General features: G+C 47.6%; 1 protein-coding gene across 1 annotated transcript in view; it reads right to left on the minus strand.

Moving 5' to 3' along the window:
- The window catches only part of LOC142291008 (transient receptor potential cation channel subfamily V member 1-like), a 218,308-nt gene that overhangs the window by 89,463 nt on the left and 104,756 nt on the right, over window positions 1-24,089 (minus strand). The window contains exon 6 of the mRNA XM_075335190.1: window positions 6,914-7,212. Within this exon, the coding sequence (XP_075191305.1) occupies window positions 6,914-7,212 (299 nt within the window). The remainder of the gene's footprint in view (window positions 1-6,913; window positions 7,213-24,089) is intronic.

Raw genomic sequence — 24,089 nt, forward strand, 5'->3', positions numbered from 1 at the left:
TCAGTATGCAAGCGTCGCGGGACCCCGTGAGGATTACGTTGGACCTGAAGGGGTATTTGGGGATTTTAGTAAAGTGGTGAAAGAGGGGGCTTTTTTGTGTTTTATTTTAAATAAAGGATTCGGTGTTTGTGTTTATTTACTGTCACTTACGGATTAGTCATGGCTTCTCATAGACGCTGCCATTACTAATCTTGGACTTAATGGCAGCAGCCCATAGCTGCCACTAACTCCTTATTACCCCGATTGTCACCGCATCACGGAAATCGGGATGAGCCGGGTAGAGTCCCGGGACTGTTGCATCTAATGGATGCGGCAATTCCGGGCGGCTGCTGGCTGATATTGTTAGGCTGGGGGGCTCCCCATAACGTGGGGCTCCCCATCCTGAGAATACCAGCCTTTAGCCGTGAGGCTTTATCTTGGCTGGTATCAAAATTGGAGAGGACCGCACGTCGGTTTTTTAAAATTATTTATTGGTATTTATTATTAGCAGTGAGACAGCTGTCACTCAGCGTGGGGGCTCGTCTTAATGCAACCAATCACAGCCACCAGTGAGCAGGGAAGTTGGAAGGTGTGAATATGTTATGAGACTAATGAGCGGCGATTCGGGAAGATGAAAGAGCTGCCGCGGGAGCAGTGTGACAGCCGCGCGGTGATCGGTAAGTATGAAGCGCTGGCTCCTACCCCTCTGCGCCCGATTCTGGTCCCCATAGACTTTATATGGGGAGCAGTATCTGGCCAAATACCAGACCTCTGAATGTATGTTGCCTGATTTCTATGTGTCTGTGTATGATATATGTATGTGTCTGTGTGTGAGTGTGATATGTGTGTGTTTACTATCTGATCAATTTCATATTCCTCTTCTAGTGACATCACTTCCTTGCAAAACGTAGGGAGGTGATGATCACTATGTCCCAAAACGCAGGAAAATTCAATGAAACGCACAGAATTTGCTTCCTGCGTTATTCCTTGTGGTATTTCAGGATGACATTACAGTCAATGGAATGAAATACCGCAGGGACCTGCGGAATAGAATTGACATGCAATTCTTTTTGCTGCAGAAAACATGCAGCAAAACCTGAAGTTGACAAAAACCGCAGTGAGCACACATCATTTTTTTTACCATAGGTTTTGCTGAGGAAGGACTGCAGCAAGCTTATGAACATTTTCTGCAGCAAAACATGCAGCACAACCGCGGTAAAAAACGCAGAGTGCGCACAGGGCCTTAAGGTCCTTTACAGGAACAGCTTTCTGCCTATAAGGCCTCATTCACACGTCCATGTTAAAACTATACGTGAAAAAAATGATACCAGTGTTCTCAGTGTTTTGGATCAATGTATCCTCCGTGTATAGTTCGTGTGTGTATTTTTACCATAAGTGCACCAACAGTGTTTTTCATTCAGTGTTTTTCAGTGTTCGATAAATGACCGTATTTTCGGATTACAAGACGCACCTTTCCTCCCAAAAATTTGGGAGGAAAATGAGGGGTGCGTCTTAAAATCCGAATATAGCTTACCGGGGGGGCTGTCTGTGCGGCGACCGGGTGCGTTCGGGCGGCCGGGTGCCTGTGGCTGCGTGCGGGTGGCTGGCTCCCTCTCTGTCCTGGAGGCTGGCTGCCTCTTTGTGCGGGTAGGTGGGCGGCCTGCTGGCTGCCACTCTGTCCAGGTGGCTGGCAGAGTACCTGTCGGTGCGTGCGGGTGGACGGGTGGCTGCCTTTCTGTGCGTGTGGGCGGGCGGCCTGCTGGCTGCCACTCTCTGCGGGCGGCTGTGCGGTGAGTGTCCCACTGTGTCCGCGGTCCCGGTTCAAATCATGGCGCCAGGAGTCAGCGCGTGCACAGATGGAGCCCTTGGATGAGAGCTCCATCTGCGCATGCGCCGCTCTAGTCACCTTCATTTGAACCGGTACCGCGGACAGACTTGGACACTCACTGTACCAGCCTGCTCCACTACTGACCCGCCACTAACACCACGCACCTGCCACTGACCGCCACTGCTGCTGCCGCCACTGACCGCCGCCGCTGCTGCTGCCGCCACTGACCGAAGCTGCCACCATAACCTCTGCCTCCTGTGACCCGCTTCACCACTACTGGTGTCCCCCTCCAGTAAAACAACAACGGAGTATAAGACGGACCTTTTTATTTAATTTTTTACCTTTTTTTATCTCTAAATTTGGGGCACGTCTTATAATCCGGTGCGGCTTATAAAACGAAAAATATGGTAATTACAAAGCTTCTCCTATCACTAGCAATGTTAAATACGTACAGCACACAGATTGTACACTGATGTCATCTGTGTGCTGAACGTGTTTTTCATGAAGCCATAGACTTGTATTGGAAACTCACATCTCTGAAACTAGAGAAAAAAGGACATATCAGAGTGAATTTTGCACGGACACATGGTCCATGTAAAAACACAGACATGTGAATAGCAGCATAGATTATAATAGGTACATTTGGTATTCGTGAAAAGACTTATTAGGCTAAACAAAAAGAAGAAATTCATCACGAAAATACCAGAAATGTTAGGAGTGGACAAATCAACAGTATGGTGCATTCTGCAAAAAAAGAGCACACTGGAGAGCATGGGAACGTAAAAGGCCTGGACATCCACAGAAGACTACAGTGGTGGATGATCGGAGACTCCTTTCCATGGTGAAGGAAAACCTTCAAAATCCACCCAAGTGAATACCGTTCTCCAGGAAGTAGGTCTTTCAGTAGCTAAGTCTACCCTAAAGAGAAGACTTCATGAGAGGAAATACAGAGAGTTCACCATAAGGTTCAAACCATTAATCAGCCTTAAAAATAGAAAGGCCGAACTAGACTTTGCCAAAAAAAAAAATCATTTCAAGAAGACGCTCAGTTCTGAAAAAAAATTTTTGGGACAGATAAAACAAAGATCAACCTGTACCAGAATAATGGGAAGAATAAAGTATGGAGAAAGCTTGGAACAGCTCATGATCCAAAGCACATCATATCCTCTGTAACAGATGGAGGCAGTGTGATGGCCGGGCATGCATGGCTTCCAAAGGCCCTGGGTCACTAGTGTTTATTGATGAAGTGATTGAAGTCAGAAGCAGCGGGATGAATTCTTAAGTGTCCAGGGCTAAACTATCTGTTCTGATTTAACCAAAAGTAACAAAGTTAATTGGATGGTACTTCACTGAACAGATGGACAATGACCCAAAACATATGGTGAAAGCAACCCAGGAATTTAAGGTAAAGAAGTTAAATATTCATCGAGCTGCATTTTACTGAAATGTCAGCAAAGTATCACAAAGGATGCACAGGTGTCAGGGGTACTGGTGTCAGGAAGACTGGGGCCAGGAAGACTGGTGTCAGGAGGTCTGATGTTTATGCCTCAAAACTACTGGAACAGCATGTCCATCTTGAACTGCCCTCCCACCTCTACTCCTGCTTCCTGTTTGACTGGTTACAATCTAGCTTCCGATTGAGTCATTCCACTGAACCTGCCCTAAATAAAGTCATCAATGACCTACTAACCGCCAAAGCCAAACAACATTACCCTGTCCTCCTTCTTCTCCTAGACCTGTCTTCTGCCTTTGACACTGTGGACCATCCCTCTTGCTACAGATTCTATCATCATTTGGTTATCACTGACTTGTCCCTATCTTGGATAAATTCATATGTAATGAACCGGACGATCAGTGTCTCCCTCTCTCACACCACCTACTCATCTCGCTCCCTATCTGTCGGCATCCCTGTTATGAACTGGTAACCGTGGATGATCACAAAAAATCCCATTAATCGGGTAAAAAAAACCCCCACAAAAGTAGTTAGAAACTAAGCTGACAATCCCGTCTATCGGACAACACTAGAAGTAGCAGTGGGATGTACCTAACACACCTAGACACCTCAGACAAAAAGAATACGGCACTCACAAAGAGCGCTCCCCTGGCGACGTGTGCGCAATACACATTAGCGCTCATTGCTATTTTGGCCCCTGGCTCTTCACTTGCTGTGTGATTCTAATGAAGATCTAATATGACCGAAACATCACCATTATCTTATTGACAAATTATTTTTTCTTCACACAAATGAGCCAATAAAAAAAATCTTGTTTTTCCACGCAATCAATTGTGAGTGCCGGATTCTTTTTGTCTATTGTATGGGGTTTGGACCCTATCAAGGCACCGCCATTTCTCAACAGAGTGCCATATTTTCTTTTTCATTGTATACACCTAGACACCTCGTCACTGCCTGAGAAACTTGCTACACCTCAAACATAGAAATGAGGAATCCTAACTTGCCTTGGAGCAGTCCCCAAAGAAATAGCAAGACCCCAACATGCAACGACGGTGATGTAAGAAAACACAATACACAGAAAATATAGATTAGCAAAGGTGAGGCCCGACTTACTAGATACAACAGGACAGGAAAGATAACTGATTACGGCCAGCAAAAAACCCTGCAAAAAATACCAAGCTCCTGATAGAAAAAAAAAACTAAGACCACACGGTCTCTCCCCCACTATATCAGATACTCTTGTGCCAGACACTTACAAAAGCAGAGAGACAGATCCTCACAAACAAGAAACCAAAACACAGAACAAAATGGAATAAGCATAAACACCCTTAAGTGCAATTCCAGCAATTAAGCACAGAAACTAGTGAACTTATCTGGAGTAGATTCAGGCACAGAATAAATGGGAGAAACTGAAGGGAAAACTCCCAGCCATCTTCAGAAGCAGCAGGAAACATTCATCACCGGCGGCTGCCAAGCAGAAACTGCTCTCAGCCTCCATTGCACAAATACTCCATTTCAAAAGACTAACCATGACATACAAACCCACCCGCAATCTGTCTCCTCCTTACATCTGTGACCTATTCCCCTGGTACTTACCAGCATGCAACCTTCAATTTTCACAAGATCTCCTTCTCTACTCCCCTCTTATCTCCTCTTCCCACAATCGCGCACAAGATTTCTCCTGTGCCTCCCCCATACTCTGGAACGCTTTATCCCAACACAAGAGACTCTAGCCTACCGTGGAAACCTGAAGATCCACCTCTTCCGAGCCTACAACCTGCAGTAACCCTTAGTCCACCATAGCATTCCACAATTATTGTACTTGTCTATGTATGCCCCTTTTTCACATGTAAAGCGCCATTGAATAAAGGGTGCTATAATAATAATAATAATAATAATAAAAATAATCTCAGTTGTTTTATTTTCAGTACAAAAATATTCATATGGGCAAAAAAGGGTTAACCATCTGTACTGCCGTATAGAATCCAGGAGACTTATGAGGCTGAAAAGTGATTTATTCTATGCATTTCAGAGACTGTAATCTTCTTCATCAGGAAAATCAAAGATGTACATCAAAAGACATACAGAACAGCTGTGATGTGCAAGGTTATGTGCCAATGATTTGCACACACTGCGTCCTGGACTCAGCATGTTTTTTCCTGTGACGATCCAAGTGTTCTCTGCAGGAGAACTCAGTGGACCATGTCCATGATCAGAGTTCGGGCTGCTGCAGACCTTGATGAGAACAATTGCGTCTCCGCAAGCATAAATTGACATGCTGCAGCTTGGAAAGCCATGCCACATGTCAGTTTACACTGCAGAAAAGAGAAGCATAATGGGCATGGGATTTCTCTAAATCCCATCCACTGTGCTTGCACTGTACAATGTAGCATTTTGGATGCAGTGAAAACATGCTGCATCCAAAATGGTACTGTTCCTGATCTAGGGCATGTACCCTTAGGCATTTGGTTGCTGCTCTGTACATACTGTAGGTAGCATTCGGGATTACAGAGGGGTTTTTTTGGCGAAGGAGTGTGGAGCCCCACAACCCGGCATCCGTACCTTCGTTCACTAAGATTAATGAAGCAATTTGTGAAGGTTTTGAAAAAATTGGGTAATTGCTTCAACTACATTTGTAAATCATTCCCTGGACTAAGCATGGAAAAACTAAAAATTGTATGGTCCTCACATTTGTAAACTCATTTACAATTCCAATTTTACCCTATGCATGAATGACACTGAGGTTTCAGCCTAGAAGAGTTTTGTTGTGAAGAACTACTTGGTTAATCACAGAGCAGACTTTTATAACTGTTAAGATATTTTATTTTATATATATATATATATATATATATATATATATATATATATATTATAACTGTGCAAGATATGCTCGGTAACTTCATAAATTTGGGAGTTAATAGGCACAGCCACAGCCTTGTAAACAGATTTCCAAACAAACTTGGAGACTTCGTCAAGGAACAAGGTGAAAGGTTCCACCAGGAAATGAAGGTGATGGAGGATAGATATCAAGGCACATGGACATACTCATTATGGCAGATGAGTCTCCAATGTGATTGTCCTGGTGACACACATAAAAGGAAATCACATAACACAGCGTTTTTTGAAGGTTTGACATTAATAGCAATTAATAACTAATTAATATTGTATGAATTAATCAAATCATACAGAACTTTTTTCCTGTCACTGTTAGATTTTTTAATTATTTTTTGGTTTGATTTTAGATTGTTTAATTACTAGTTCTAATAAAAATAATGATATTCTTGCAATTCTGATTTATTTTCAATCTTTTTGTGTGTTAATTAGATAACTATTAAATATCTCAGAAAATAGAGCCAATGTCAAAATCGGTCATATTCTTAATCAGCACCATAAACGTAATATAAAACATTTCAAACATCGCTGCCATCAAAATCACTGTATATCAGTGTATACCTATAAGACTGTGTATAAACAATTCCATAGCACACTGAGCACGCTTGACTCATTTTGCTAGGTGGTAAGTTTTGTTTTTTTATAAAACTGTCAACATTTTTTCTTTGGTTGACGTAGCAATCTCATGTGCTATTAGGGTGGTTGTTCCTCCAACATATGTAGAAAGAAAAGTATAAAGCTCAATAGAGATTGTAACTAACCTCAATTTTACCCAATTTTGCAGCCAACTTCAAAGGAGTAAGATTGTCATTATTACACACATCTTCAAGTTTCACCTCTGGATCAATTTGGATGGACATCTTCAGAATCTTATCATACATATTGATGATGAACACAGTATTCTCTTTAGTGTCATCAGCCACTAAGACCAGAGCATGCAGAACTGTATTTCCTTGGGTATCCTTGGCAGTGAAATCAGCTCTCTGATATGGGTTATTTAGGAGATATTCCACAATATCAGGCTGGTTAGTGCAGGCAGCAAGTGATAGGGGGAGTTCTCCTGTAACAGAAAGATATTCGGAATTCCAAATTATAACTAAAGATTGACACCTACTGAACATCAATCTTATCCATATTTAAATATTAATTACGCGTCTATTAGTTTAAAAGCTAATGATCAATGGATGACATGGAAATACAAGTGCACCTCAATAAATTAGAATATCATCAAAAAGTTAATTTATTTCAGTAATTCAATACAAAAAGGGAAATACATACTATATAGAGTCATTACACACAGAGTGATCTGTTTCAAGTGTTTATTTATGTTAATGTTCATGATTATGGCTTAGAGCCAATGAAAACCCAACAGTCATTATCTCAGAAAATTAGAATAATTACCAGAAAACACCTGCAAAGGCTTCCTAAGCATTTAAAATGGTCCCTTAGTCTGGTTCAGTAGACTACACAATCATTATGAAGACTACTGACTTGACAGATGTCCAGAAGGCAGTCCACAAGGAGGGTAAGCTACAAAAGGTCATTGGTAAAGAAGCTGGCTGTTCAGAGTGCTGTATCCAAGCATATTAATGGAAGTTTGAGTGGAAGGAAAAAGTGTGGTAGAAAAAAAGTGCACAAGCAACCGTGATAACCGCAGCCTTGAAAGGATTGTTAAGAAAAGGCCATTTAAAAATTTGGGGGAGATTCACAAGAAGTGGGCTGCTGCTGGAGTCAGTGCTTCAAGAGCCACCACACACAGACGTATCCAGGACATGGGCTACAACTGTCGCATTCCTTGTGACAAGCCAATCATGACCAATAGACAATGCCAGAAGTGTCTTACCTCAGTCAAGGAGAAAAAGAACTCGACTGTTGCTCAGTGGTCCAAGGTGTTGTTTTCAGATGAAAGTAAATTTAGCATTTCATTTGGAAATCAAGGTCCCAGAGTCTGGAGGAAGAGTGGAGAGGCCACAATCCAAGCTGCTTGAGGTCTAGTGGGAAGTTTCCACAATCAGTGATGGTTTGGGGAGCCATGTCATCTGCTGGTGTAGGTCCACTGTGTTTTATCAAGACCAAAGTCAGCACAGCCATCTACCAGGAAATTTTACAGCACTTCATGCTTCCCTTTGTCTACAAGCTTTTTGGAGATCGAAATGTAATTTTACAGCAGGAGTTAGCACCTGTCCATGTGGCGCCCTAGGACCTGGTCGCCACAACGGCATTGCCCTCCTGAGGGTTAATGCTGAGCCTGGAGGTAATGGGGAAATCTACTGGCCAGTAAGTTAACATCCACCGCAGTTTCTCCCTCAGGCCAGTAGGGGGAGCTCTGAACCTGAAGTTTCAGGGAGCTTCCTTAAGCCTGACCTGGGGGAGGAGTTAGTTAGTCTGTAGGGAGCAGCAGAAGTGAACAGACACAGAGTGAGCTGTCCTGTGAATCTGGGGCCTAGAGCTGGAGCAGTTTGGCCCAGAGAAGCAGGAGTAGCTGAGAGGCAGCAGAGAGACTCGGACATCGGAGTCTGTGGTTGCCAGGGTATAAAATCCGTCCCTGGTAGCCGAATCCGAAGGGCAGGGGAGCTGCAAGCCCCTGGCCCAGACACATCCAAGGTACAGCTGCAGCATCAGGGCTCGGTGTGGACCCCAGCGGAGAAGCACCAGAGAGTGGGCCTGCGCAGCCACCTACAGAGGGAAGGGACGTGCCATTGGTCCCAGCAGCGAAGAGGGCCATTGCTGGATTCAGAGAAGCAGGGTCCTATCATAACAAAGAAAAGCACAGGAGTAGGCCTCATACTCAGCTGGCCAGAAAGATCACCCCAAGTACTTCCAGGCCGACCGGATCCCCATCACCACCTGTAACGGTCTCCCAGGACTGGACTGTTCCCAGAGTAAAAGAGGAAAAGGTAAAGAGACTGTTGTTTGTGCCTGGTTCTTTCCTCGCCTGTCGGCCCTGCACCGTGTTAGTCACACAGCACCATAGACTTTCACAAGCACTAACAGTGTCCCCGGGGCTCCGCTCCACCTGTGGGGAGCAGTGCCACCATTGCTGCTATATCATCACCCCGGAGGCCTCACACAGCAGCGGCGGCTTAATAGCCGCATGCCACAGGTGGCGTCACGAACACAACCATTAACAAGCAAGCCACATATTCAACTGACACCCACCAGGGCCACGGAGCCGGGCCCAGCCACCACTGACTACCACCGGACTAGTCCGGCCCGGCACCGGGTGTCCCATAGCCCTGGGGTGGGCGAGTCAATTTTGGCGTCACGAACAGGATTTCGTGCCCGGTCCCACCGGGTACTGTGCGCCTGCCGGAATTGTGCTTAAAAGACTGTGTACTGGCTGCAGACCACCGCCGCCATTAGCCTCGCTGAGCGCAGGAAGAAGGGGGGCGTGCCTGACAAAGAGCGCGAAGGGAGCGCGCCATCAGAGCAGAGCGCTGTTAACCCCGCGCGACCCGGAAGAAAATTTGAAAAGTGAACGGAGCCTGGTAAGGTTCACTAAGGGGGAGGAAGATGTCCGACTCAGAGGGAGGGCAGGTGGCTGCCATAGCCCGAGACGCCGCAGCACCAGCAGAAGCAATCCCAGTCGCCGTCGCCCCGGCCCCCACTGTAGCGCCGGTAATGCCGATCACCATGCCATACATACCGGGAGCAGAATGGCTGCCGCAATACTCCGGGGAGTCCCATACCTTGAGTGACTTCAGAGAAAGCCTGCACAGCTTATTCCGGGTGTATCCGCTGACTGAGAGCCAGAAGGTGGGCATATTAATGGGACAGCTAGCCGGCGCAGCCCAGCGTGAAGCAAAGTCATGGCCTGATACAGATAAAGGGACAGCAGCCCAGATACTGGCCAAGCTAAAGAGTACGTTTGACACTCGCACCGCAGCAGAGATAAAGATGAGATTCTTTGGGTGCAAGCAGCGGGCCACAGACAGCATAAGGGACTATGCCCTAAACCTGCAAGAGGCCCTGAAAGCAGTTAAACAGGTGGACCCAGAGGGTGTACGTGAAGAAGACAAACTCCTAACTGAGCAGTTCATAGAGGGGCTCCTGTCAGATGCCCACAGGACCCAGCTGCGTATCCTGGTCCTGCAGAACCCTGCTCTGGACTTTGCCAAGTTTAAGGACCAGGCCATCAGGGTACTGAGAGAATCTACACCGAGTGACCCAGTACCCCTCCGGCCTCCTGCTATCACGTACCCCGGGGTGGTGCCTGCAACACGAGCCACTGCAGGGGCTGAGGCGCAGTCCCTGGATAAGGATCCCACTGCGGAGCTCAGACAACAGGTCCAGGAGCTGACCAAGACTGTGGCTGCCCTTGCCAAGACCGTGCAGTCTCTACAAATGACCCCCTCGCCTGCGAAAATCGAGTTGGCCTCCAGCCCAGAGGACGTCCCATGGATGCGACAGAGAAGGATTCCGCCGACCCGAGGCAGAGACACAGACCGGTATGATTCAACAGGACAACCGATCTGCCGCAACTGCAACCAGGCGGGCCACATTGCACGACGCTGTCCTTTAAATGGGCCGAGCCTGGGGCCAGGAGCCGACCCCCAGGTGTAAGGAAGCCCGGCTCAACCCCCAGCCGCAGCAAGTATGTGGGAGGACGACCGGTCCTTCCTATTGTGCTGGATGGGATCCCTTTGAATGCCCTCCTGGATACGGGGTCCCAGGTAACAACCATCCCCCACAAACTGTACAAAAGATATTGGGCCGATTCAGACATTGACCATGGCCCAGATGATGATTTAACAATTGTGGCCAGTAATGGTCAGCCCTTACCTCAGATTGGGTACAAAGAAGTAACCATTAAAGTGGGGCGGGTGGAATTGCCATGTCAGGGGATGATAATTGTAGATATTGATCGCAAAGAATCTGACCCACTGCTAACTCTTGGTACAAATGTGATAGAAAATTGTATTGCCGAAGTGATAATTTTGTTACAACAGGCGTCTGAAACTGCCAGCTCCGGGCAGCAGCGTGTCCTACAGAGGGAGATCAGAGCCCTGATGAGGAGGCAGCAGGTAGAGCTGGCCGGAGGAGAAATTGGCAGTGTGAGGGTAAGTGACCCCCTCCCCATTGTAATACCCCCAAGAAGTGAAATGTTGATATGGTGTCGGGCAGCAATAGGCCTCAAGGGTCAGGATTACCATGCCTTGGTAGAACCAATGTATTCAGACAGTAGGCCTGGAGTCCTGATAGCCAGAGGGGTAGCGGACGTCCGCAAGGGGAGAGTGCCCGTCCGTGTCCTGAATTGTGGGGAGGAGGAGGCCAAATTGCCCCGGTATGCCACTGTGGCAAAATTGTACACTGTCAGCAACAATACCATTAAAGCAGTGGAACCCTTGATCCCGTCCGACCAGGCGGAAGACAATGGCTCCAAGGGGCAGCCGGAAGACTGGTGCCAAAAATTACATGTAGGCACCGACTCCACCCCCTCGCACCAAAAGCATGGGGTTTACCGGGTGGTACAGGAGTACGAGCGGGTCTTCAGCAAACACCCCCTAGATTTTGGGCAGGTGAAAGGGGTTCAACATCAAATCCCCACGGGTGATCATCATCCCATTAAAGAAAGATACCGCCCTGTACCCCCCGCACAGTATCAGTGTGCCAAGGAAATGTTACGGGAAATGAAGGAGGCTGGGGTTATCAGAGATAGTTGTAGCCCCTGGGCAGCTCCACTAGTGCTCGTAAAGAAAAAAGATGGTACAATGAGAATGTGTGTAGATTACAGGCAAATTAACCGCATTACACATAAAGATGCCTATCCACTACCCAGAATAGAGGAGTCACTAACAGCCTTAAAGTCAGCTAACTATTTCTCCACCTTGGATCTCACCAGTGGGTATTGGCAGGTTCCCGTGGCAGAGGCGGACAAGGAGAAGACTGCATTCACGACACCAATGGGTCTCTGTGAGTTCAATTGTATGCCATTCGGGCTCTGCAACGCCCCAGGGACATTCCAAAGGTTGATGGAGTGCTGCTTGGGCCACCACAACTTTGAAACCGTGCTGCTGTACCTGGATGACGTAATAGTCTACTCCAAGACTTATGAGGACCACCTGAAGCACTTAGCAGAAGTGTTTGAGTCCTTGTCGAAATATGGCCTGAAGATCAAGCCGTCCAAATGTCACCTCTTGAAGCCAAAGGTACAGTACCTGGGTCATGTGGTCAGCGCAGAAGGCGTGGCACCTGATCCGGAGAAGGTCACGGTAATCAAGGACTGGCCAAGACCCACCACGGTGAAGGAGGTGCGGCAGTTCCTTGGACTGGTGGGCTACTACCGAAGGTTCATTGATGGGTTCACCAAGATAGCAGCGCCCCTTCAAGATCTCCTGGTGGGCCAGCCGAAGCAGGCTAAGAAGCAGAGCCCTCCATTTGAATGGAGCAGCCAACTGGAAACATCCTTTGTCCGGCTGAAAGGGGCTCTCACGGGAGAAGAAATTCTGGCCTACCCTGACTACAGCCAACCGTTTATACTGTACACAGACGCCAGCAACGTGGGACTGGGAGCAGTTCTGTCCCAGGTACAGGGAGGCAGAGAGAGGGTAATAGCGTACGCCAGTAGGAAGCTTCGGCCCACGGAAAGGAATCCAGAAAACTACAGTTCCTTCAAGCTGGAGTTCCTCGCTATTGTGTGGGCAGTGACTGAACGCTTCAAGCACTATCTGGCATCGGCCAAGTTTACCATCTTCACGGACAACAATCCGTTGACACACCTGGCAACAGCCAAGTTAGGTGCGATGGAACAGCGATGGATGGCCCGGCTGTCTAACTTTGACTTTACCATCAAGTATCGGGCTGGCAAGAAGAATAACAATGCTGATGCGCTGTCCAGAATGCCTCACTTACCCGAGTCTGGAGAAGACCTGGATGAACTCGAAGAGATAGAGTTACCGGCTTTCCATCACCAGGGTGTTTCACAGTGTGAGCATGCTGTGGGAGTGAAGCGCTTAAACCAGCACGAGGTCTCGGTCAATCCATTACTCCACCATAATTGGGAAGAAACACAGAATGGTGACCCGGCCGTGCGATTGGTCAAAGAGAAGCTAGCGCAAGCTGAGACCCATCTTGGCCCAGACGCTCCAGAGGAAGCCCAGCAGCTGTGGAAGGAGAGGGGACGACTGTTCACCTACCAGGGCAAGCTCTGCAAGAGATATGTCAACTATCGAACAAATGAACTTGTCTGGCAGATAGTGGTTCCGCAGAGGGATGCTCCAATGGTCCTAGCAGCGTATCATGATAACGCAGGGCACTTCGGGTGGAAGAAGTTGGAGGCCTTACTCCGTGATCGGTTCTACTGGGTGCACATGAGAAAGATGATCGAGAAATGGTGCCGAGACTGTGGCCCGTGTAACTTGAGGCGGAAGGATGATGCCAGCCAAAGGTCTCCCCTACAGCCAATTGTCACGAAGCAGCCCCTGGAGTTGGTGGCCCTGGACCACGTGAAGTTAACACCAAGCCGGTCAGGCTATGTGTACGCCCTCACCATTGTGGACCATTACTCTCGTTTCCTGGTAGTAGTGCCTGTGAAGGACCAGACAGCCAGGACGGCAGCTAGAGCGTTCCAGGCATCCTTTTGTCGACCGCACGGCTATCCGGAAAGGGTACTGACGGATCAGGGTCCTGCATTCGAGGCTGAAGTGTTCCAAGAGTTCTGTAACATGTACGGTTGTAAGAAAATTCGAACCACACCGTACCACCCCCAGACCAATGGACTGTGCGAGAAAATGAACCATGTGGTTATTGATATGCTGAAGACCCTACCGCTGGAAGAGAGGAACCAATGGCCAGAAAAGTTGCCAGATCTGGTAGACTTGTACAACCACATCCCAGTGAATTCGACCAACTGCAGCCCCGCTTACCTGATGCGAGCCAGACCAGGCAAGTTGCCTGTAGACTTTGAGATGGGGACTGTGTCGCCTGAGGCGGTTCAAGAAATAGAGGATTGGGATGCAGAACGGCAGCAGCGGTACCGTAAGGTCCAGGAGTGCGTGGAAAGGAGCCTGTCTCAAGCAAGAACGAGACAAGAACAGCATTACAATCAAACAGCCCCAGCAACTCCCTTAGCACCTGGAGAACAAGTCCTCAAGAAGAAGCGGAAGACGCATAAGTTGGATGATCAGTGGGAAAACGAGCCCTACACCATTATCCCCTCCAACTTTGACAATAGTAAGGTATGCCTCATAAGCAAAGATGAAGGCAAGACCTGTCAAGCAATTTCCCGAGACCGCCTGAAAGCGTGCCCTGAACGGTGCCGAATCCAAAGAGAAATGGAAGGAGTACAAGGAAGTCCCCAAAGTCAAGAGAAAGAAGGGGAGATGATTCAAACCATCCTTGGGAAGTTCCCCAAAACTTGGACCCGAATCAACAATGCCATAGTGGTACCAGTTTTGGCGTTTCCGCAGTTGGTCGAGCCAGAAACAGAAAAGGTTCCGGATCCACCTAAAGAATCGTCCGCTCCAGCACGAGATGACACGCCAGCAGTGGAACAGGAGGATCAACCCCCTGTCAGTGGTGAACCTGTCATACCCTTGGCGACTCCTAGACCACAAAGGCAACCATCACGCTTACCTATTGGGGTTAGGCCCACCTGTAGTGCTGAGATAGAAGACGCACCACGTAGTCAGGGGCAAACACCAGAGCTACGTAGGTCCCAGCGCAGCACTCGGGGACAACCCCCTCTAAGGTATAGGGAGTCTACTGTATAAAGTAAAGAGTACTTATTAGAGTGTAAATAGTTATGCAAAATGTCTGTCATGTTGTGTACAAAATGTTTTCTTTTTCTTTGATTGCGAAAATGGACAATTGGGCCACTGGACTATGGGTGGCCAACACCTAAATTGTTCATAGTTAGCACCAGTGTGCTCAAACACCCCTGAAGAAAAACCCGTCCGGCGTGCATAGAGTGGGGTCATCAATGCTCTGACGCACGCCCAGAGCCTACGTTGGGGGTTTGATCGCGGCGGGTCCCCCATGGAGCAGTGTAATGGACACCCGGCAGGGAGCCACACTGGACTCTTATAGAAATGTTTAAGATTGTAACGTTAAAGAGAATGTGCCTCCCATATTGGGATGAAATGTATGACATGTTATGTTTTGTTTCTACAGTCCGGGAGTACTGAATTTAACTAAGGGGGAGTGTGGCGCCCTAGGACCTGGTCGCCACAACGGCATTGCCCTCCTGAGGGTTAATGCTGAGCCTGGAGGTAATGGGGAAATCTACTGGCCAGTAAGTTAACATCCACCGCAGTTTCTCCCTCAGGCCAGTAGGGGGAGCTCTGAACCTGAAGTTTCAGGGAGCTTCCTTAAGCCTGACCTGGGGGAGGAGTTAGTTAGTCTGTAGGGAGCAGCAGAAGTGAACAGACACAGAGTGAGCTGTCCTGTGAATCTGGGGCCTAGAGCTGGAGCAGTTTGGCCCAGAGAAGCAGGAGTAGCTGAGAGGCAGCAGAGAGACTCGGACATCGGAGTCTGTGGTTGCCAGGGTATAAAATCCGTCCCTGGTAGCCGAATCCGAAGGGCAGGGGAGCTGCAAGCCCCTGGCCCAGACACATCCAAGGTACAGCTGCAGCATCAGGGCTCGGTGTGGACCCCAGCGGAGAAGCACCAGAGAGTGGGCCTGCGCAGCCACCTACAGAGGGAAGGGACGTGCCATTGGTCCCAGCAGCGAAGAGGGCCATTGCTGGATTCAGAGAAGCAGGGTCCTATCATAACAAAGAAAAGCACAGGAGTAGGCCTCATACTCAGCTGGCCAGAAAGATCACCCCAAGTACTTCCAGGCCGACCGGATCCCCATCACCACCTGTAACGGTCTCCCAGGACTGGACTGTTCCCAGAGTAAAAGAGGAAAAGGTAAAGAGACTGTTGTTTGTGCCTGGTTCTTTCCTCGCCTGTCGGCCCTGCACCGTGTTAGTCACACAGCACCATAGACTTTCACAAGCACTAACAGTGTCCCCGGGGCTCCGCTCCACCTGTGGGGAGCAGTGCCACCATTGCTGCTATATCATCACCCCGGAGGCCTCACACAGCAGCGGCGGCTTAATAGCCGCATGCCACAGGTGGCGTCACGAACACAACCATTAACAAGCAAGCCACATATTCAACTGACACCCACCAGGGCCACGGAGCCGGGCCCAGCCACCACTGACTACCACCGGACTAGTCCGGCCCGGCACCGGGTGTCCCATAGCCCTGGGGTGGGCGAGTCATCCACACTGCCAAAAGTATCAATACCTGGTTTACTAACTACAGTATCACTGTGCTTGATTGACCAGCAAACTTGCCTGACCTAAACCCCATAGAGGATCTATGGGGTATTGTCAAGAAGAGGATGAGAGACACCAGACCCAACAATGCAGATGAGGTGAAGGCTGCTATCAAAGCAACCTGGCTTCCATAACACCTCAGCAGCGCCACAGGCTGATCACCTCCATGCCACGCCATATTGATGCAGTAATTAATTCAAAAGGAGCCCCGACCAAGTATTAAGTGCATTTACTGTGCATACTTTTCAGTAGGCACCAACATTTCTGAGTTTAAAATCATTTTTCAGTTGGTTTTATATAATATTCTAATTTTCTGAGATAATGAATTTTGGGTTTTCATTGGCTGTAAGCCATAATCATCAACATTAAGGCTATGTGTCCACGCTGCGGAAAATGCGCAGATTTTGCCGCGGATTTCTCGCGGAAAAGCCGCGGATTTCCCGAAAATCTGCAGCAGCGGCACTTCCCAGCCATTTTTATGGCATTTTGGAAATGCTGTGCCCATGCTGCGGATTTTTCCGCGGCGGATTTGGTGCGGATTTTGATCCGGAAAAATCTGCAACATGTCAATTATTGTTGCGGATTTTGATCCAGATTTTGGCTTTAAAATTGGGAAAAAAAAAAATCCGCACCAAAATCCGCGGCAATTCCACTGGAAATCCGCGGCAAATCCGCACCTTTGAAAAGGTGCGGATTTTGCGGGAAAGCCGCGGATTTTGATGCAGAAAAATCCGCAGCAACATTCTCCCGTGGACACATAGCCTAACAGAAATAAACACTTGAAATACATCACTCTGTGTGTAATGACTCTATATAATATACCGTATGTGTTTCACTTTTTGCATTGAATTTTTCTCTGCTTGATTTCTAAAACTTAACATGGAGAAAACAGAATTCGTTATCTTTCCTCCCCCCACTCAACCCCCCAACAGATCTATCCATCAACGTCAATGGCTGCTCACTCTTTCCAGTCCCACTTGCTTTCTGCCTGGGGGTAATTCTCGACTCTGCTCTCTCCTTGAAGTCACACATCCAAGCCCTCTTCACCTACTGCCGCCTCCAACTTAAAAATATTTTCCAGATTTGTACATTCCTTTCCCAAGAACCTGAAAAAACACTAGTATATGCCCTCATTTTCTCCCGCCTGGACTATTGCTACCTCCTGCTCTGTGACCTCCCTTCTAACAGTCTTGCACCCCTACAATCTATTCTAAACTATGCTGCCCGACTAATTCACCTGTCCCTTCACTACTCCCCAAACTCTCATCTCTGCCAATTACTTCACTAGGTTCCCATTGCTCAATGACTACAGTTTAAAACCCTAATCATGACATACAAAGCCATCCACAACCTGTCTCCTCCATACATCTGTGACCAAGTCTCCTGAGACTTACCTGCACGTAACCTCCAATCCTCACAAGATCTCCTTCTCTGCTCACCTCGCATCTCCTCGTCCCACAATCGCATCTAAGATTTCTCCCGTACATCCCCCATACTCTGGAACGCTCTGCCACGATATATATGACTCTTGCCTACCTTGAAAAGCTTCAAAAGGAACCTGAAGACCCACCTCTTCCGAAAAGCCTACAATCTGCAATCACTCTCAGTCCTCTGTAGCGCTGCACGACCATCTCCACCCTCACCTGTCCCTTGTAGACTGTGAGCCCTCGTGGGCAGGGTCCTCTTTCCTCCTGTACCTGTCTGTGCTTTGCATTGTTTAAGATTATTGTACTTGTCCCTATTATGCATACCCCTTTTCACATGTAAAGCACCATGAAATGAATGGAGCTATAATAATAATAATAATACCAGGAAGGGGCTAAGGATAAAGATATATTTTCCATAAAATGACCCGGGACGGGGATGTTTATACTCAGATGAGGGACATATTTACTAGGAAGGGGCTCAGGATGAGGGACATACTTACCTGGTTGGGGGACATAATTACTATGAAAGGGCTTAGGATGGGGACCTCTGTACCTGGATAGTAGATATATAGATGACGATGGGGGACATATATACCAGGATAGGGCCTAGGACTGGGAACATATAAACCAGGATGGGGATATTTACCAGGAAGGGGCCCAGAATGAGGAACATTAGGACAGGATTGGGGACATTACTATATAATGAAGGGGGAGGGGGCAACACATGTCTTTACAGGATTTGGAATACTATAAAAGCCTATACATCTGACCAACATGCGGTGGAGGGGGGGACTGGCTAATTACACCACTGGGCATAACTTTTTTATTTTTCCATCAACATAGCTGTATGAGTGCTTGTTTTTTTGACGGACAAGTTTTACTGTTTAACAATACTGTTCATTCTGTTATGTGATGTAGTGGAAAGCTGTAAAAAAATTGTAAGTGTGGTAAAATGGCAAAAAAATGCAATTCAGATTTTTTTTTTCACAGCATGTATTATATAATAAAATTTACATTAGTACAATTACTGTGATACCAAAAATGTATCCTTTTTTACTTTTATTTGGGGAGTAAAAAAAAAATTGAAAATTCATAACAAAAAACCCCAAAAAGTTTGCTTGTGACGCCATCTTCAGAAACATGTAAGAATGTAAATTTTTGGTCATTGGGGTACGGAAAGTACTGATGAGCGGCACTGCTCGATAGTTGATTGAGCTTCTGGCTAATCAGCATGCTCAATACTTAGCCGACTATCGGGGATACTTAAGTGCCATGCTCGAGTCCCCGTGCTGAATAATTCGTGGTTGTTTTTCAGCCACTAAATATGTGGGCATTACCTGACTATCACAGTATTGTTGTAGCCATTTTGGTTACTGGCATTACTGTGATTGGCGGGCCACATCGACTCATTGATTCTTATATGAGATCCGAGGGTGCAATGCTTGGCAAAGTGCATTTCAGGAAGAGCTGATGTAGGAGGGACAGATTAGATTAGTGCAGGCATATAGACAGGGTTTTAACTTGCACACTTCAGTGCCTTTCATATGGTACTAAAGGGTGTTTTTAGGCTGGTTTAATGTAATAAATAAATAACTTAAAAAAATGACATGGGGTTGCCTCTATTTGTGATAACCAGATAACCAGTAAAGGCAAAGCAGACAACAGTGGGCTACGGATTCGAAGGACGTCGTGGAACGATTACACAATGGATTTTGTTTTGTTTTGTTTTTTAAATAATTTGGTAACAAGGAATAGTGGGGGGAGTCTTTATTCCAATAAACTATTTTTTACAGTGTGTTTTTTTTTTACTTTACATTTAGTAGATTAGTAATTGGGTTCTAATGGACGCTTCTCCATTACTAACTCCTGGACTTGACGTCAGCTAACAATTCACCGCTGATTTCAACCCCCAAAAATATTACCCAGATTGCCACCACACCAGGGCAATCAGGAAGAGCCAGGGCGAAGCGCCAGTACTGTCACATCTAATGTGATGCCCCAATTCTGGGGAGGCTGTGGGATGCTATTTTTAGGCTGGGAAGGGCCAAATAACCATGGGCCTTCCCAGCCTGATAAAATCAGTTGGCAGCTGTCTTTGCCTTGACTGATAATCAAAAATAGGGGGTATCCGGCAACTGTGAAAAGCTGTAAAACATTTATGAAGTACTGTATAAGGCCATATGCACACATTAAGTATTTGGTGAGGTTTTTTTACCTCAGTATTTGTACGACAAAGACAGGAATGGGTAAAAAAAATGCAGAAGTGGTGGACGTGTGTCTCTTAAACTTTTCCTCTGATTGTTCCTCTCCGGATGTTGGCTTACAAATAGGTAAAAAACTCAAACAATCAATGTGTCCACGTGGTCTAAAGGAAATAATACAGGGTTTTCTAAATGTTTTAAAAATATAAATATAAACATTGTGACATGCACCAATTGCCTCCAGAAGTCACATACTCTAATTAGTAAATTGAGTCCACCTGTGTAATTTATTCCCAGTAGTATAACTACAGCTGTTCTGTGAAGGCCTCAGATATTTCTTTGAGAAGATTAGTGATCAAATAGCATCATGAAAACCAAGGAAAACACCAGACAGGTCAGGGATAAATTTGTGAAACAGGTTTGAAAAACAAATAGCCCAATCTCTGAAAATCTCACAAAGCAGTGTTCAATCCCTCATCTAAAAATTGAAGGAGTATGGGTCCGCTGCAAACATACAAAGACATGGTGTTCACCTAAACAGACAACCCAAGCAAGGAGAGAGCACTAATTAGAGAAGCAGCCAAGAGGTCCATGGTCTCTCTGGAGGAGCTACAGAGATCCACAGCGAGGATCTCTGAACAGGACTACTATTAGTTGCATACTCCAAAATTCTGTCCTTTAAAGAAAAGTGGCAAAAATAAAGCATTTTTGAGAGCAGCCATAAGAAGTCTTGTTAACAGTTTGCAAAACCATTATACCATTCCCGGGTAAGGAGGAGGCCACAAGTTGGAATGCACACAAACACAGACACACTCTTAATTTAGCGACACTTCATCAGGCCAAGGTATTGGCGACCAGCTGGGAGGTGGGGTTTAGTTACTGGGAGCACACTGTAGAATGTTAGTCAGTCAGGAAGTAGAAGCGGAGAAGTGAAGACCTGTGGTCTGGAGCTGGAGCAGCTTGGCCCAGGATCAGGAGAGAAGGGGTTCTAGAGTCCACGGGAAGTGCGCCATACACCCATGGTCTCGTTCCACAAACAGCATCATACCGGACTGGAGGGACTTGGTCACACAGGGGACTGGCCCCTCAACTAGTGGAGAACTACAAGACTCAGCTAGCAAACCGGACGCTAAGGATACTTCAAGTACCGAAGCCACATCCGCACACAAATCCGCTGGAAGGTGACCATATAGGGCCAAGGGACAGAGCTTCAAGCCACCCGACAGGGTCCACGTACACCAGCTCAGGGCACTGTGTGTATAGGCGAGGGCAGGCGAGAGAGGCCAGCGCAGGAAGACAACCAGGAAAGCAACATAGAAGGGTACACTGGGTTGTGCCTCTGAACTACAATGGGGATCGGCTGGGGCCCATCACAGTAGGACTCAGCATTCCGAGGGCAGCATCTGACTATTCGTGATAACCTGGAACTCTCAACAGTGAGAAAAAACCTTGAGACCGCATCCCTGTTTTGCCCAGTTATTTGTCTGCACCTCCGGCCTTGCACCCTGTCTTTGCACCCCACCTTTACATCTCCACCATTCATAAAGACTACTACTCCAAACAGCCGTGGGGCCCAGGTCTACCTGTGCAGAGCTATACCAACTCAGCTGCATCACCACCGACCCCCAGGAAACTGAATAGTAGCGGCGGCACCCAGCTTGCTGCATACCACAGGTGACGTCACGACATATCCCCTGTAAATAATTCCCACCACCATTTAAAACGACATTGCCAGGGTCACAGAACCGTGTGCTGTTGCCGTGACATCCTCCGAGCAGAACAGAGCCAGCCCGGTAACGAATAACCCCAGGCTCTGGTGCGGGGGCGTGTCACTTGCAGCAATAATTGAAACAAAAGCTGGACCTACAAAGTATTGACTCAGGGGGGCTGAATACAAATGCGCAACACAATTTCCAGATTTATATTTTTAAAATCTTTAGGAAACCATGTGTCCTTTCCTTTACACTTCAAAAATACTTGCTACTTTGTGTTGGTATATCACATAAATTACCATCCAATAAAATACATTTACGTTAGTGGGTGTAATGTGGAATAATGTGGAAAAGTTTACCGGGTATGAATACTTTTTCAAGGCACTGTATTCACTTTTTTTTTTCTAGAGTACAATATGTGAAATCTCAGCTTTGCAGATCTGTGAAACTGAAAACTGTGCGTTTCTTCACAGTCTTTTCTAGAGGCATGCACTTTCATGCCTTCTTCCCAGATGCTGGCAATGACAGCCAGCATCTTCTGAGACCGACATAATGTACAGACTGCTAGATCAGATCAGTTGCATAGCTGTGTTTGGCAGAATTTAGGAGTATGGGGTGAAAAGACCCTCCTTCAGAGAAGACTGAAGAAATGGCCAGTTGAACTACAAGCCAAGATATCACATACTGTGCTTCAAGAGCAACAAATGTGAATATCTCCTCAGTGGAGTGACGCAGCACATAATGGAAGAGTGCCAAATTCAGGAAAGCTCAAAGATTCTTCTTACTAGATATGTAACTACATTTTTCTGAGCAATTGACAGGTCCTATTAAGCTGGAAGAGTATTGCCTTCTTGCATAATCTATATATATAATTGCCTTATTCTGTCTGTCTGTCTCTCTTGCTCCAAAATTGTGTCACCGTGACAGTGTCACCGTGACAGTGTCGTTAGAGTGACAACTGTCGGATTGGCCGCTGGGCTCGGCCTGGCCCCGCCCCCCCACAGATTGGCCGCTCGCCTCGGCCTGGCCCCGCCACCCGCATGGATTGGCCGCTCGCCCCGACACTCCGCACGCATCGACCGCTCGGCCACGCCCCTTCCCCCGGATTCAAACGAAGCCTCGACTCCCCCAGCCCAGACATAACCTTGCGATGCTGGGATCGTGACGGAGCCGGTGTACGCTGGTAACCATGATAAACATCGGGTAACTATAGGAAGCACTTCCCTTAGTTACCCGATGTGTATCATGGTTACCAGCGAACACCGGCTCCCGATACACATGTGCAGGGAGCCGGCATACGCTGCGGTCAATAATGAAGTGTCATGCAGCGGTGAAAGAGTTAAAGACACTGCAAGACACTTCATTATAGGCAGCGGGCACCCCCAGAAGAGAGAAGACAGAAGAAAGAAGACCCCGCAGTCATACTCACCAGACACCGACCGGGAGCAGGTGAGCGCATCAAGGTCCTGCAGCGGCGGAACACACACACACGCACACATAAGAACAGACACACACACACACACATCAGATCATACTCACTCACTCTCACCCACACCTCACACACACATCAGATCGCATCCACACACTCACACCATCCAGTGATATCGCTTACTTCTCGGCGGCGATACTGTGCATGCAGGGACCTTCCAGGACCTGCCGGAGGATCACATGGCCGGAAGCATGTGGTATCTCCGGATGTTGTGAGTGTGTGGGCGCGTATGTGCGATATCGTCAGTGTGTGTGTGTGCGTGTATGCGATTGGATGTGTGCGTGTATGTGATCGGATGTGTGCGTGTATGTGATCGGATGTGTGCGTGTATGCGATCGGATGTGTGCGTGTATGCGATCGGATGTGTGCGTGTATGCGATCGGATGTGTGCGTGTGTTCTGATGTGTGAGTGTATGCGATCGGATCTGTGAGTGTCGGCAGAAGGCAGAGGAGCACGGCGTGCAGCACAGCTGCTGGGACCGCCCACCGGAGGGCACAGGGAGAAGTGGGGTGTGAGTGTATGCGATCAGATGTGTGCGTGTATACTGTCTGATGTGTGACAGTGGAGCACGATGGGGAGTGCACAGCATGGGGATGGAGCACGATGGGGTGTGCGCAGCATGGGGCATGGAGCACGATGGGGGGTGCGCATCATGGCGGATGGAGCACGATGGGGGTGTGCAGCATGGGGGGTGCGCAGCATGGGGGATGGGGCACGATGGGGGGTGCGCAGCATGGGGGATGGAGCACGATGGGGGGTGCGCAGCATAGGGGATAGAGCACGATGGGGAGTGCGCAGCATGGGGGATGGAGCACGATGGGGAGTGCGCAGCATGGGGGATG

The sequence above is a fragment of the Anomaloglossus baeobatrachus genome, chromosome 2 (assembly GCF_048569485.1).
Source record: "Anomaloglossus baeobatrachus isolate aAnoBae1 chromosome 2, aAnoBae1.hap1, whole genome shotgun sequence".
Lineage (NCBI taxonomy): Eukaryota > Metazoa > Chordata > Amphibia > Anura > Aromobatidae > Anomaloglossus > Anomaloglossus baeobatrachus.